This window comes from Penicilliopsis zonata (genome assembly GCF_001890105.1).
Source record: "Penicilliopsis zonata CBS 506.65 unplaced genomic scaffold ASPZOscaffold_15, whole genome shotgun sequence".
Lineage (NCBI taxonomy): Eukaryota > Fungi > Ascomycota > Eurotiomycetes > Eurotiales > Aspergillaceae > Penicilliopsis > Penicilliopsis zonata.
The window spans coordinates 429,612-444,837 of NW_019208924.1; the positions used below are offsets into that span (position 1 = coordinate 429,612).

The 15,226-nt window shown below is 50.2% G+C and overlaps 3 protein-coding genes across 3 annotated transcripts; 1 reads left to right on the plus strand and 2 right to left on the minus strand.

Annotated features, from left to right (window-relative positions):
* Positions 1-702: 702 nt before the first annotated feature.
* Positions 703-1,957, minus strand: ASPZODRAFT_154060 (hypothetical protein; the record flags this gene model as incomplete). Its single annotated transcript, XM_022726052.1, has 3 exons — positions 703-873; positions 954-1,772; positions 1,850-1,957. 3 exons carry the CDS (start codon positions 1,955-1,957, stop codon positions 703-705), a joined length of 1,098 nt encoding a protein of 365 aa, XP_022578604.1.
* A 5,403-nt stretch (positions 1,958-7,360) lies between these two features.
* ASPZODRAFT_135561 (hypothetical protein) lies at positions 7,361-8,236 on the minus strand. The gene has a single exon (XM_022723835.1). It carries the CDS (start codon positions 7,796-7,798, stop codon positions 7,517-7,519), a length of 282 nt encoding a protein of 93 aa, XP_022578605.1. The 5' UTR covers positions 7,799-8,236; the 3' UTR covers positions 7,361-7,516.
* A 3,372-nt stretch (positions 8,237-11,608) lies between these two features.
* Positions 11,609-14,423, plus strand: ASPZODRAFT_829210 (hypothetical protein). The gene is made up of 5 exons (XM_022730251.1): positions 11,609-12,081; positions 12,345-12,725; positions 12,850-13,275; positions 13,376-13,602; positions 13,685-14,423. The coding sequence occupies exons 1-5, from the start codon at positions 11,876-11,878 to the stop codon at positions 14,251-14,253; spliced, it is 1,809 nt and encodes a 602-aa protein (XP_022578606.1). The 5' UTR covers positions 11,609-11,875; the 3' UTR covers positions 14,254-14,423.
* Positions 14,424-15,226: the final 803 nt, after the last annotated feature.

Sequence of the window (15,226 nt, forward strand, 5' to 3'; positions counted from 1 at the left end):
CTCCTTCTAAATAGACGACAAAGATATTAAAAAAAAAAAAGACAACTCAAATTTGATACAAGACACCCAGTCTCCACTCCCTTACGCCTGGTTTCCACCCATCTCATCCATGGATCGGGGTTCTTGGTAGTTCGTGCTGGTCCTTGACGCTTGTGCATTTCCCGAAAATGGGGGGTGGAGATGAGGCAGACAGAAGGACAGGTGGGGGTATATTCCCAATTCCAAATCGACAGGTTCAAGCATTACTTCATAGTTCATACTGAGGAATATGCAGTCTAGTGTATTCATTGTCTTTCATGGCCTTCTCCTCTAACCCCGGTATATAACCTGCTTTAATTCAAAACAACCAGAAGGGTATCAAGACCTATTTCTCCTCGATCCGGGGTCATGCATGAAAACTAGAGGAAATAAAACACAAAAAAAAATATTGATAGGAAGAAGATGTGTTCCCCGTGTCATGATGTCTCAAGTAAAGCGCCAGAAGAGAGAAGAATTAAGGGTAAAATGGGGGGGGGGGGAAAAAAGGAAATAAATGCCCGTCGCCCACCATGCAAGTAATGACTCATAAGAGAAAAAAGAAAACATTCAGAAGCGTGTATTGGAGTGAGATGTTGTCGTAGATCAAGGTCAAAGTTCAGACGGTGAGAAAGAGAGGGGTGGGGGGGGGGGGAGAGATGATAAAAAGAGTCTTTCAGAGCCAGATCATGACCGATGAGCGTTCGGGCCCCGGGTCGGTGAAATGGCATCCTGTGTGGATTCCGTGTCGCTCAGCGGCGACTGTCGGCGGCTCTCTGCTTCACTGCCCCCGTTGCGCATTTGGTTGCGCAGGGCGGGAAGTTGACGGCGTCGAGCATTGATGAACCAGTTACTAATCTGAGGAAAGTAGTTAGCAAATCAACCCCTTTTGTCTAAATTTTATCTAAATGTTGGGTAAAGTCAAGAAGGAAGCTTACCTGGCTGATGGAGAGACCGGTACGGGTCATGAACATCTGTTTGTCCTCTTCACTCGGGTATGGGTGGTCTAGATGATCGTGGAACCAAGCCCGCAGGATGTCCGTGACAGGCTTTGGCAGGTTCCCCCTTCTTCGCTTATTTTTCGAGTCCGCCGGTTCCCCCCCCATCATGCCAAAGTTCGATGACGGCGGAAGATGCGCCAGGTGCTGCGGTGAATTCTGTTCGGAGTCGCTCGTGTATGGCATTGATGTATACCCGTATGCTGGCGCTGCTGCCACCGCCGGCGCCGGCGGCTGCTGCTGTTGACTCGGAGCAATGGCAGGCCCCCTGGCGGGTCCAACGGCTCCAACGGCTCCAAAAGATGACCCTATACCCATACCGTGTGACTCGATAGGAGCGCTGCGGATGTCTGCGGTAGTAGCAAACGGTGAACCCCCTCGCATCCCATTCAGATTGCGATCCGGTAGTGAATGGAGGTCACGGATGGGAGGGAGAATGGGGCTAGGTCCCCGCGACGGGTGATGCAGTGTGCTCCCTGACATTGCTGGGGAACCGCCGCTCCCTGGCAGTCGAGCTTGTTGGAAAGCCCCGGGCTCCGCTACGTTTCGCGGGTGCCCCTCGTCGATGAGAGCCGGGTTCGCATATCCGGGTCCAAACTTGGCGGGTAACGATCGCCCCGGAGCCGATCGTACGTCGGATAGCAGCTCCTGGCTCGATAGCGGGCGCTCGTGAGGATGGTGACGAGGGGTGTTGTTATTGTTGGTGTTGCTGTAGTAGGATGTTGACTCAATCTCATCATGTAAATGCGGTGGAAGTAGCTAGAGAGGGGGGGGGGAAACATTGTTAAATTTCAAATGAACAGAAGGGTACAAATAATAGTTCATATATCACATACCTCGCGAAATGAGGGAAGCGTCTGGGTATGGCCGGTGGGAAGTCCAGAAGCATAGGAAATGGCCATATCGTCCGAAGCGTCGTCACCCGACGTTGGGCACTGTGACATAGACAAAAGAAAGAGCAAGAGGGGAACGACGAGACTGGAGGATCGACGGTGGATGAAAGCGACGAAAAAAGAAGCAGATGTTGTCAACCCAAACGACGGAGGATGTCCGGTGTGGTATTTAAGCCGAGTAGGTACCTCCTGGTAGTGGCGGATTGTGTCAGCCGGCCAGCGGCTGTCGCGCAGGTCTATATAGCTAGCTCTCACGAGGGAAAACGATCTGGACCATCAGTGACCAAAGTCCAAGCAAGGGAAGGAGGGGTAAATTATCGACAGGGCAGTCTATAAAAAAATCAAAAGGGACGGAGACGGAGGGGGGGGTTGTATGTAATAATATGAAGAAAAGAGAGAGAGAGAGAGAGAGAGCCTAAGAGTTAGGTACCTAGAGGTACTCTGTACTGTAGGTACTTACTTACCAAGCGTGTGCCGATTTACATCAACATTGCCGCTCACGATCACGATGGAAGCAACCGAACCAAGATTATGCAAGGTTGGAGACGAGATCGAGGCAACAATTGGCCCCAGGATGGGTGGTGGGCAGAGAGCGAGCCTTTTTTTTTCTTTTTCTTTTCGCAAAAGCAGTTCGGCGAAAAGCGGTGTTTGTTCAATTGTCCGCCGACCCTGCAGGACAGCAGGTAACCTTTTTAAAAGACAATATTGGGGAGGTAAAGCCCCGTCAGCTTGTTACATGATGGGCGCAACCATGGAAAGGTATTAACAGGGGGACCCAAAAAAAAAAGACTGCAAAAAGGCAATGACGATCGTGAGTGGAGTGGGTACGGAGGCCCAGGGAGCCACAGGCTTCCTACAACAGGTTGGTTACGGAGGAGGAGGTTTGGGTCCCATCATTATTAGTTAGTTATTCAGTCTTGGTATCCAGAAGGCATGCCAAAGCGGAGAACGGCCGGGCAAGACATAAAGTTGGCCCGAGTTCTTGACAGATGAGAGAGAGCGGAGTAGAACCCTTTTAGGGAGGGGGCGAGGGGCGCGTCATTGAGTGGAAGAGGTATTATCTATTGAGTGGAAAGACACCTGGCCGAGATCCATGGCTGCCAGATTATTATTGTTGTTGTTGTTGTTGCTGCTGTTGTGTTGTTTTCCTGTTGCATCATCATCATCACCGTCCTTTTTTTTTTATTTTCCTTATTTTTTTTTTTTAATTTCTTGGATCAAGCCACTGCCAGGGTTCACCCCGCCGTCCCTCATGGGGGTGAGTAGTGATTGACGAAAAAAAGAAAAGAAAAAAGAAAGGAAAACGGAGAGATAATTTCTTGGGACGGGCTCTCGGCTACCAAACATCCATGAAACTACTCGAAACGCCCTATATTTAGGTAGTCGGTCTCGGGCTATGAACAGACAGACAGCAGCCAGACAGACAGCATCTACGATAAGCGGGCAGATCGATAAACTTAGAAGGTACCTAAGGTAACTAACAGGTATCGGCCATAAAAAGATGAACCGTGGTAATTTTCTCTTCCCGTACGGACGGTGTACGAAGTACGGAGGATTCGCATGCCTGAGAGGTGGAGAAGCCTCATCGTATTATTGATTGAACCTTCCATTGTTTGTATGAGGGTAGGCAGGGTGGCAATAGGACATAAGGTACTAGATAGGAGAGCAAGGACGGGCGGGCTACCTAGTACTCATTGCCTACAATTATTGTCCCAGGTTCCTACCAAGGTCAACTACGTAGTACATCCTTCGTACTTGTACTCCGTACTCCATACCTAGGTACGGATACTCAGTAACTTAGTACCTAGTTACGGAGTACTAGGTAAGTACTAAGGTATGTCCAAAAAAAAAAAAAAAAAAAAAAAAAAAAGCCCCCCCCCCCTAAGAAGGTCAAATGAGATCGCCGAATGTCCCTCGCTGCCGGGGGAAGGGGAGGAGGTCCACATCATTTGATGTCAGAAAACGACGCGGAGGCGCACTACTGGTCTAGCATTGAGATCGCCAGCTGGACGGGTTACCGGAGCAAGCTCAACCAGAACCAGGTGGGTGAATGGGACTGACTGACTGACTGACCTACGGAATACTCCCGTCCTCCGGGTGCGCAGACTCATGCTCTCTGCAAACGGGTATGGCGGTTTGCTTTTCCGAGACTGACAAAAGAGATCGATCGATCGGCGACCGACCCAGGGAAAGGCCGCTTGTCCAAGCAGAGGACAGGGATGGGCAGATCACACTTTGGGAGCGTTCAATTGGTCTCCACCCAACCCCCTCTTGTAGTAGTAGTAGTAGTAGTAGTGGTAGATGCGATGTGTGGCACTGACAACTTGGCAATCCACGTCAAACTTTCTCTCTCTCTAGGTCTTTTGTTGCCTTGTTGTCCGTCTGTCCGTCTGTCCGTCCAGAATTCCATTCTTTCCAATCAAGAAGGGGGGGGGGGGGGGGGGGGGAGGAGTTGCATGTGCAGTACACGTCCGTGTGAACGACGCATGCCTGTACAAAGTAGCCTTGCTGTACAATAAATAAATTGATGGGACCTGGCCTTGCTGTAGGGTGAGGGACAGGATGCATACTAACTATGTGGGAAGTGTGATCGAACCTGGAGCTTCAAGGAATGCCGGTGAATGGTTGGAACTTTGACATTTGGCTCATCTGGCCGCTCTGGGACATACGATCCGTTGCCCCGTGCATATGACATCTCCAATCCTCGGGGCGTTCGTCGTAGAACCTGGAAGTACCTGCTACCTAGTTAATTAGTTATTAACCAGAAGTACCGAGTTACGGAGCACTCCATAACTACGGAGTACTCCGTAATTAGTCTTTGACTCTGTATGGAGTGGCTAACAACAACTCCCACGTTGTCTATTGAATGTACTATTCATTGCGGCGTGAGGGAAGGAAAAAAAAAAAAAAAAACCCTCGGGATTCATTCCAATCTTAATGGGGATGACATGGTTGATGGATCCCCCTTGAGATCTCGAGCGGACTGGGCCCATCCGTAGGAAGAAAGAGTTCGGTACGATCGATGATTCATCCAACCATTCGCGAAACTGGAACAATCGATTAAAGAAAATACCTAGAAACCTATAGGTCAGCATAACGAACCCTTTCCACGTTTTTGCCCCCTGGGAAGGATTTTCCAAACCTTATTCCACTGGGCTCACATTCTCGAATAAAACCGAGATCGTGTGTACAGAGAGGAAGGTAACTAGGCATCTGTCTAGAGAGGAACTAGTTAACTGCCAAGTAGGTGACTGCAGATGACCGTAGGTGACATAAGGCACCTCGGTAAAATACTGCGTACAGTACAGTATAATACGGGTCTTCTACCTTTAGGTACCTAGGTACCTAACGTATCTCGGTATGGCTGTCATTATCTGGTAATTAATGCACACCCAATGTAACCTTATGGACGTCCTGAGGCATCCAACGCCTGCTGACTCTCTCTCCTATTCAATATTCATTCCCCGGCTGCGGATGGAGGCCTCATCCACAACGCCTGCGTGACCACTGACTCGAACTCAACAGCTCCTTACTCTGGAGCCTGTACGAAGGTGCTTTTCTTGATTCTCTCGCTGACCACCAATAACTACTACGAAGCAAGTACGGAGTAAACCTCCTTCTCCCCACCCCTCCAAAAAAAAGAAAAAAAAAAGAAACCCCCCCCCCCCCCCCGAAAGAAGCGGACGTGTTCCATCTTTCCATGTGGTCCTGGGATGGACTTGGTCGTGCTTGTCGATGGTTTCTGGATCCACCATCCCCACAACGACCTTCGGAGGTGGGAAAAGCAAAGCGCTGGGCGCTGACAGGCTGACAGCAAGTGGCAACTTGCAAGCCTTTTACCTATTCTTATTGAACTAAGGGATGTCATTGCAGCCAAAGTGGACCTTGACAGCTCATCCAACCCGTCGGATCGTCATCATTTCTTCCCACGGCAGGCGCTGGTGAATGCGACTGCATGGCGAAAAAAACCCTGGATCAAGATGCTCAATCGTAAAATTTCGGAGCGTCAGGCGGGCTGGGGCTAAAGGGAGGGAGGGAGAGGGAGAAAACGGACCCGAGAAAGCCCCCCCCCCCCCCCCCCAAAAAAAGAAACATGCTTTGGTTTGGGGGCCATTGAAGATGGAGGAGAGAAGACAGCCGTCAAAGTCGGTGGTGGTCCGATGGTACGTACGTCAGAGTCTAAAAAGAGGCGCTTTTGGCTGATCTATTGAGACCCGCCTCTCCCGACGCCTTCCCTTCTTTGTGAAGCGTTCTTTGTGTGGACCGGTTCCCTAACTATCTACTAAATAGTTTTATTGACGAAGCGGGAAGACATACTCCCAAGTCCAGAGGCTCGGGCGCATTAGACGTCGTCGTCTATTCGAAGCGAACGAACCCTGAACACGATTCGATATCGAACACGGAGTAAGGTGGACCGGTGGATACTTGGATACGGGAGTACACCTGGTCAGGGGGGAGAAGGAAGGAAGGGGGACGATCTGGCGCCTTTTTTCTTCGCGGCTGAGCATCCTGTGCCTGACACGTTTACGACGCTCTACCCGAATCAGAAAAGGTGGCAGGAAGGCAACAGGAACCATTTCCCATTCCTGGAGAACCAGATGACATCTTCAGCTGCAGGTGATGGGGGTGGTTGAGTCTCCCATTGGCCCTTGGAAAACACGACAGATCGCCACCAGGACGGGAGTAACGCGAACTTGCTACGACCAGTGCTTCATACTGAGCACTTCCCCCGTACCTTTTCCGTCCGGAATAACTACGGGCGGAATAACCACCTAATGGATTAGCGAGATCGTGCATGATGGAGCAAAGGGTGTAGATCGGCAAAGGATCTCGCAGGAGAAAAAAGAAAAAAGCTGACACACACTGGGCGGGATGTCAAAACGTGGATCTCCCTTGTATGCGATTTAGTTCACCCCATTCCCAAGGATGGATGGCCATCGTTCATTGTCATTGACGGGAAACTCTGACGGGGAACCGTCAGAATTTGTCATCGGGGCTCCTGTCGTGTCACTGTCCGCTGTACGGAGTACTCAGCTGTCCCGGTACTTGGATCCATGCGATCTTCGAAGAAATTAAACTTTATTCTGCTTTCTGTACGAGTACTCCATATGATCTCCGAGTTACTTGTCGGGCGGCTCGAGGATCAAATTCTGGTACGAGCACCTATATACTCCGTACCTGAGTCTTGTTCCGTACACGTATTTGTACACTGTATTCCATATAGCATACAAAAAAACAACCCCCGTATTGCAAATTTACACGGATCAAAACAGCAGATGTCTCAGACTTGATTTCTGGCACGCTGGTACCTCCCCGCGCACGAAATCAATAGTCTATTTATTGTTGATGGCTCAAACCTAGATCACGATCAGTTGACTAGTTACCTATTATTTCTAGAACAACAGGAGAATCACCGCAGATTACTACTGTATCAGGATTAGACCCCAGAGTAAACAGGAATCTACTCCGTGGTACGTACCCAGTACGGAGTACGGATACTGTCGTGGTGTTAGGCAGTCAGTTACCTAGGCAATGTTGAAGGTCCAATCTGATTAACTAGCTACCTGACCTTTTACCTAGGCAACTAAGTGAAACCATCCCTTTGTGCCACTAAATTCGACTTGACCGAACTCTAACCGACAGTGAGACACGAATGCCCATTTTTCGGTCCCATTGAACTCGAACCCCCTGAAGGAACAGCTGAATGGCCAGCTGAAAGGACTCGCTGGCGGGCAGAGTACGGACGTCGACCCGGATAGGGAATAAGGATACTCCAAGAAGCGAGAAAAAAAAGAGAAAACGTCCGACTGGATCGACCAATCGATCTATGCTGTACTGTTGGAGATGATGTCCTTTGGCAAACGCTCTAAAACATCCGTTACAGCTGTCCATCTTTGCTGACTACGAGTTCTTAGGAAAGGGCTGAGAAAGGAAGGTTTCTGGTCCTAGACCTGTTGGTTACTAAAAATAACGGCAAGGTTAGCATCATACGATACCTGATGTCGGCAGAGATCTGATAGAGAGTTTTATCAACTCTCTATATGAGAGTACCAGAAGCTACACCACAGGTGAGATGAAATATGAAATTTGAGATTAGTCCATCGAGTCTTTGATTCAAGTCTATCGAGTATATCACATGTACTCCAACTGTACTACATATAGATGCCCACACCTCATTTTCATTACTGCAGTGCTAATATGTGTTTCAGAATCCCATCTACCCTGTTCTCTGGTGGTGTGTCATGAAACGGCAACTTCATCAGCCACACAGCATTCATATTGGTCCCAACCTAGTTAATCAGACTGTCTATCTCTGAAGAAGACTGGGGGGGGGAACACCTGCGCAACTCCGGTCCATACTCCGAGTGAGGGTACAGGGCTAGCGTCTGACGATGTAACATCAGACCAGACACAACGCTCGCAAGAGCCAGCTGCTATGCTTCGAACGGCCATTTCAATCCTCCTGGATTATCCCAGGCATGTATCTGAGCCAGTGTCCTTGCTTTCCTTCCGGCATGGCCTTCAAGTGTGCTCGGCCTTAGCAAATCATATCTAGTAATGTATCCTAGGTAATATGTAGGATTTTGTCAGCAGCTATGTAGTGTATATATAGATAGCTAGATGGGTCAATTTAATCAACCCGGTCTGCTGCAGTCAAGTAGCATCCTGCATACTTACCAATTACTATCTCGTCTCCATTACTACATGGTTAGGTACCTTAGGTAGGTACCTACCTGGGCTGCCTTGTATATCTTATATAAGGAGAAGAGTCATGTGCGGTCTTCTCCCGTCACCGCAACACCGGATTCGGGTGGCTCTTGTTGACCTCCTCCTGCTTCCTCTCTTCTTTCCTCTTTCCTCTTCTTTTCTCCATCTTCTAGTCCCATCAACATACCTTTCAAGGCACTCTTGAACACACTCATGTGTGACACCTTACAACAGTTCCCTTCGTCTTCTTCGTCTATGTTGTGTGCCTGCAGAACCCGTCACAGGAAGTAAACTGGATTGAGACCCCAATATAAGGCTGCTCTCTCCTGTTGCCACGCGAAGATCTGGAGGTGCCGAATCTTGATGCCTTCTTTTTTTTTTTGTTTACAAGCCTCTCGGTACTTTTGCCCATAAGAAGCGTTTGGGGTATAGTCACCTCAGTGCTAATCTCCAGTCACGTTTCTAGGCATCGTGCAAGTCAATATCACTATGAATGGACCGGAGATCGTCCAATAATCGGATCCTCGTTACAAATTGCGATCAACAGCCGTTTGCCAGGGGTACGATAGAAATGGACAGATCCTCTGCATGCGTGCATACCAAATGGCGTGACCACTGCGACTTCTAGGCTCCTAGCTGGGTTCCCACACAACGGTCTTGGGCCTCTACGGAGTATCATTGCCCGATATCTCCTCGAATCATCACCGCCAAGCGCATGATCTACACGCTTTGCGTCTGAGAATGCCTGGGATCTCCGGCGTTCGCGGCGAATAATCACTCAACCGTCGATCGATCTAGGCCTCGATTCTTCCTTCGCTCCGAGATTTCGCGGGCTTCAAGGTGCAAAACAGGATGCCTACTCTGTGTAGATTATACCCTGCTGACCTGCGATACGGAGTACCTTTTGCAGGATATACATGCTGGTTGTAAATGACTTCACCGCTCTGAGTCTACTACATATCCTGCCTGCGAATCAGCTTCGTCCTGCCATGTTAATGGAACAGATCCTACAGGTCAGTCACAAGTCAACGACTCCAGAGTCCGTTCTAGAGGTTGCCTAATAATAGACCTAAACAGGCTTAATATTGTACCGCTGACAACTGAATGCGCGCACCTAGCTGGAGGACGTCATCAGGCATGGTCAACTACCAATGCTGTTGCGTTGCACATGATGGATTCTGGACCACGCAAACCAGTCCAAGGAAGCCCTCCGGAGACAACGCAATAACCTGAACATCCCAACGAGAGCTCTACTCCGTACTGAATACAGCCTCTTGTGATGTTCTGTCGCCATTCCCTGCAAGTCCAACACCAACAATAACAATCCTCCTCATAGAAACGGCTAGCGCAAAAATACGATGTCCGTGCCAAGGTCGGTTAGAAAGCAAAAGGACTGTGGACCGACCAGCCGAGGTCATTCAGCCATATCCGCACTGGTGAGGGTTTAATTTTAAGCAGGTGCTCCCTTTGGCTCGATTTTTCCCGGCCCTTTTGGCAACACATCAAAGAAGCTTTCCGCCTATCTTAAAGGGGGGTAACACTACTAAATTTTTCATCCACTCAGAGACCGAAGCCATCGCAAGGACATGATAAGACCAGCATGGTATCAACTTATCATGGCACGATGATATGCCTGGTGAGCGGAGTGGACTCGGACCTGAGTCCCCAAATAATACTACAGTACGAGTGGAAAATACCCGTGGAGGGGGGGGGGGGGGCGGCACAAGATAGCTTAGTGGCAAGCTAGAGCGGTGGAATCCATGCAGAGAAGGACTAGAAGTTCATGTATCCCATCCAAGGCCAGCTGGCAGCACCGTGCAACGCCGTCGAGGTCAGCGGCTGAGATTAATGAACTGGCATCCTTTGCATATACCACCCTCGAATCCACCAACCAGAGACGGGTGATCAGGGCTCCCCTGTTACCCCCCCAACTGAGACCGCGCCTGGTGCCTGCCTGTCAGATGGCACGCCGAATCGATGAAATCAACAAGTCCCCCATGATTCGCCCGTGGGGGACCGCGGATAATACCGATGATTAGTCAAGTGGCCAACCGCTAACCTAGATAGTCAGGACGAAAAGAGGTCCATGGATCGCGTGTCTCAGAGGAGACCGACCGACCGCCCATCAGGCATTCGCGGTCCCCCCCCCCCCCAATCCTCCTCTCGGGGTGGTGTCAATATGAAAACAGTATGGTGGTTGATATATCCATCCTCCCCACTGGCGATGCTCGACGCTTGCCGGCAGTTTTGGGACGAAGACGCTGCGCGGGAATTTTCTTTATCGACAACATTGCCTGACTTAGCAGCTAGCTACCAGAAGCGAGCGGACCGACTAACTAGTTATATAGTGGTCGTAGTGGATGCATGGGTTGGATAAGACTAGCACCATCCATGAAGCGGAGAGACATCTCCGCCGGTAGCCGCCTTCTTGAAGAGGTTAGCACCTCTCGTCCAACAATCCACAATCGACAAAGGGTGAATGGGCATTATTAGTTTGCTAGAATTAAGTGGGTACGTACTCCGTACACACAGCTTTCGGCGACACACTGACTGGCGATAAGTCGTCCAGGTGGGTATGCGCCCAGAGAACCCGGCCTGTCTGTGCCGGAGGATCGAGTCGAACGGGCAAGAGTCTCGGAAATCACACTGTCGAGACGACTCGATCGCCAGTCAGTCTTTGAAGAAGGGGGTTTCCAACTTGACAAAAGTCTCCTCCGGGCAGACATGCATGGCGATGCATATCTGAACTTCTGGAAACGCCAGACTTGTGCGCGAGGTAAGCGAGATTACCTTGGCTGGCCAGAGGGGAACGCCACGCCGGTTTACGTCGGAAGAGGCGCTACAGTTGGAATTATCTTTGGGTAATAGGAATGATATCTGCTGCTGCTATCCATTTTGCTTTTTACCCCGGGTCGACCAAGGTCTCGAACGGAACCGCTAAAATAACAGGGAAAAAATTCCCAAGGGGAAAAAAAAAGGGAGGGGGGGAACAAGCACCGCAACAGGCACATTTGAGGAGATTCTGACGGGCCGCAAATCAATTCGTCAATCGCCAACGCGCTGGCATAATCACGATTCGTTTCCCTGTGCCAGGCCCACGGTGGGCTGTTAAAAAGCTTACCTCGTCGCTCCTGTCTCTCCACACACGTTCGCCGTGTCTGCCCATGTGCGGCTGCGATGCTTCTGGATCCAACTGTACACATTAACGGCCTCGTTGAACGATTTCTATTATCTCATTGAAAGAAGCAGCCGTCCAATGTCATGACGCGAACAAGCAACGATGGCGTCCACTGGGACAGCAACGGCCTTGCTGCCCATCACCACGGCGGCAGCACCGCCGGTGATGCGGTTCGCCCCAAAGGACGCATCCGACGCTCCATGACGGCGTGTAACACCTGCCGCAAGCTCAAGACACGATGCGACCTGGACCCGCGTAGCCATGCCTGTCGCCGCTGCTTGTCATTAAGGTAAATGAGACTGTCTCTCTCTCTCTCTCTCTCCTTTTTCCTTTCCCTGCTGTCGCTGCAGCTGGATTTTCCCCACCGTCAGGTCTCGAAGGAAAGGGGGGATTTTTTCTGCTTCTCCTAATGGACTCTGTCCGGATGGGATGATGACGGTCCACCATGCAGTCATTATGACAAACCGGTTGTTTTTTTTTTCTATTTAAAAAAAAAAAAAGAAAAAGAAAAAGAAAAAGAAAAGACTGACACTGTGGTCAACTGTCTCGTAGGATCGACTGTGAATTGCCGGAAACCCCAGAGCGTTTTCAAGACAATGCTCTGGCATGGTCCGATGCCACGGGGCCTATCCCGTTCCTTGAGGAGCGTCTCAACTCGCTGGAGAGAGGGATGGGCGACATGACCCGGATGATGCGCCAGATGTTGGATCGATCCCCGAATGTGTCCGGTAGTGTCGCATCGCATTCCTCGAGAGGATCCGACCTGGACGAGGCCTCGCTGGGCGATGCCGCGCTGGCGCCTAAACCCGTTCATCTCATGCGGAAACTACAGGCAGAGCTCTTTGGCGAGACGGGCCAGACGACCTCGTGCGTGGGCGACTTTGTCTCCAAGGGGATCATCGACTCCAAACTGTCCCTCAAGTTGATTCGATTGTATGGTTTTTTCCCCTCTCTCTCTCTCTCTCTCTCTCTCTCTCTTCCGTTGTGTCTCTTGCTGTGAAACTTTGCCGTGTCCCCTGGGTTCTGTGATACTAATGGCTATCCGACATGTATGAAGATTCGTGGAGAATTTTGGTTCCTGGGTGTCAATAGACAGTCCGTCCGACTTCCAGAACGAGTTGGGACAAAGCGATCCCTTGCTGTTCAATACAGCCTGCCTGCTGGCCGCTCGCTATGTGCCCGGCATCCCGGCGCCCGTCCTTCACGCCATGTATGTCCAGGTGCGACTGGCCGCGGCCACCCTTCTATGGACCACGCCGCCGCTGCCGTACGAGACGCTCCAGGCGCTGACACTGCTGTGTCTGTGGTCCGCCACCGTCCAGAAGGAGCCCCCCATGGACAGCTGGTTACTGAGCGGGATCTCGATCAACCACGCCATCGTCTCCTTTGATTTTCTGAACCGTGCCCCGACCGAGTATGTGGTCACGGATATCATGCTCCAAAAGCTCCGACTCTGGAATGCTCTCTGTTTGACTCAACTACAGTACGCCCTCCCTTCCTCCCTCCCTCCCTCTCTCTCTCTCTCTCTCGCTTTTTTTTTCACTCCTCCCTTGTCAGTATGCTGACCGGATATCTCTGTTCAGCTTTGCGATCGGAAACGCCCGCCCGTTTAATCTTCAACCAAAGTACCTCGACCACTGTTCACGGATCCTGGAGCATCCCAGTGCGCGCTTCGAAGACGGCAAAGTCGTGGCAGAGATCCAGCTGTATTTGATCACCTTGAAACTCCAGAACAATGCTCAACGTATGCGCTTTGACTCGGAATATGACGAGTTGGAACAATGGAAATCCGATTGGACCCATCTGTTCGGTAGGGCCACCCCCTCCCTCCTCCCTGCCTCTTTCCGTTGAATGGCGGGACTGACCAACCTTTTTTTTTTTCTCTTTCCTAGCGGGTGAGCAATCCTCGGCCCTAGAGCTGAGCTTCTGGTTCTGTCAGCTGTTGCTCCATCGCACGGCCATGCGTCTTCGTACCGATCCGGAGAAACTGCTCCCTGACATCGTGGAGAGTGCGCGCTTGATCATCTCACGGTTCTTGCAAATCCGGTCGCACGCTGTCTTGCAGATGGTCGACCATGCCTTCTTCATCGTGGGCTACGCGGCCCTGACCCTCTGTGACTTTAGCGTCCTCGATCCCTTGATCGAACAGATCCAGGCATTCCTACTGCACCTGGCTCCGAGCGAGGACCACATCGCTTACCGGTTCTCCTGCATCATCGGCGAGCTCAAACGGCGATATACAGAGGGCACTGAGTCGGTGACCACCATCAAAGCGTCGCCCTTTGAAGATGACCGTCGGATGAGTGTCAATCCACCACAGTTCATGCCCGCCGTGATGGAGACCATTCCCGAAGGGTACGAGGCCCTCGAACAGATTTTCGCCGGCTTCATCCCGACGCAACCCCTCTCCGACGGGCTGTTTTCTGGCCTGCCCGGTAGCAGCGACCTCCCGGGCCCATGATGCCGCACCCAGCCCGATGACCAATGATCTATGACTACTTGTTTTATCTATTTGTTCTTTCTTTTTTTTTTCCATTCTATTTTCTCTTCCAACTGATTCCTTTCTCTTCGCTTCCCTCCGACTTCTTCTGGCGTGTCTGGCGTTTGATATTACGACCGATTCGCCGGCGACCTGCCATTTTGGCTCGACATTTAATAATCATAACCAGTGACCCTCTAGCGAGTTGCTCTCTGATGAACGGAACGGCAGGCGTGTTTGATATCTATTTTCTGTCTTTCTTTTCCTTCCTCTCTTGTTTTTCTCACAAAGCCCACCTTTTTTGACCTTGACGTCGGTGGTTTCATGCACATTTTATCCCTCCCCCCCCTTTGAACCTGTTGAAGACCGTACAGGAAATGCTCTGGCATAGACGAATGAAAAGCTCAACTATCCGTGCATACATACATACATACATACTTATACTTGCATTTGAACGCTGGATTTGTATATTAAGTAGAATGTAGATTTGGGCTGAGTAGTAACTAAGTACACCGTAGCCCTCATCGGATATAGGGAGAGATTAATCAGGTAGTTCGTTACCAATATAGACCGGGGGCTGCGCTTAGACAATTCTGTATAAGTAAAAAAAAATAATCTGATAGTTATATTTGAATCCTTAACAATTGAATATATCATACAAGCAGGCTAGAGACCACCCAAGATGAATAGAAGAAAAGAAAAGCAAGCAAAGACCCGATGCCACACATGAAGGAAAAAGAAGAAGAAAAAATAGAAATAAGACAAAAGGAGAAGAAAAGAAGCGAGACAAATTCGATCCTACCTATCCAAGCCAATATGCTGCTGCGCGCTAAGATGAAGAAACAGAAAACCGCCCGATATTTTGGATAAAGAAAGCTGCAGATATCACCGGGAGCACTCTGTCGGGTCTTCCTTTGATGAGAATGAGGGAATATATTTACAATTCGATCGGTCA

Bases quoted from the DNA above. Each gene is read 5' to 3' on its own strand.
- ASPZODRAFT_135561 (XM_022723835.1), bottom strand. From the start codon at position 7,798: ATGGACAGCTGTAACGGATGTTTTAGAGCGTTTGCCAAAGGACATCAT.
- ASPZODRAFT_829210 (XM_022730251.1), top strand. From the start codon at position 11,876: ATGACGCGAACAAGCAACGATGGCGTCCACTGGGACAGCAACGGCCTT. The intron at 13,276-13,375 runs GTACGCCCTCCC...ATCTCTGTTCAG, and splicing joins CTCTGTTTGACTCAACTACA to CTTTGCGATCGGAAACGCCC. The intron at 13,603-13,684 runs GTAGGGCCACCC...TCTCTTTCCTAG, and splicing joins CGATTGGACCCATCTGTTCG to CGGGTGAGCAATCCTCGGCC.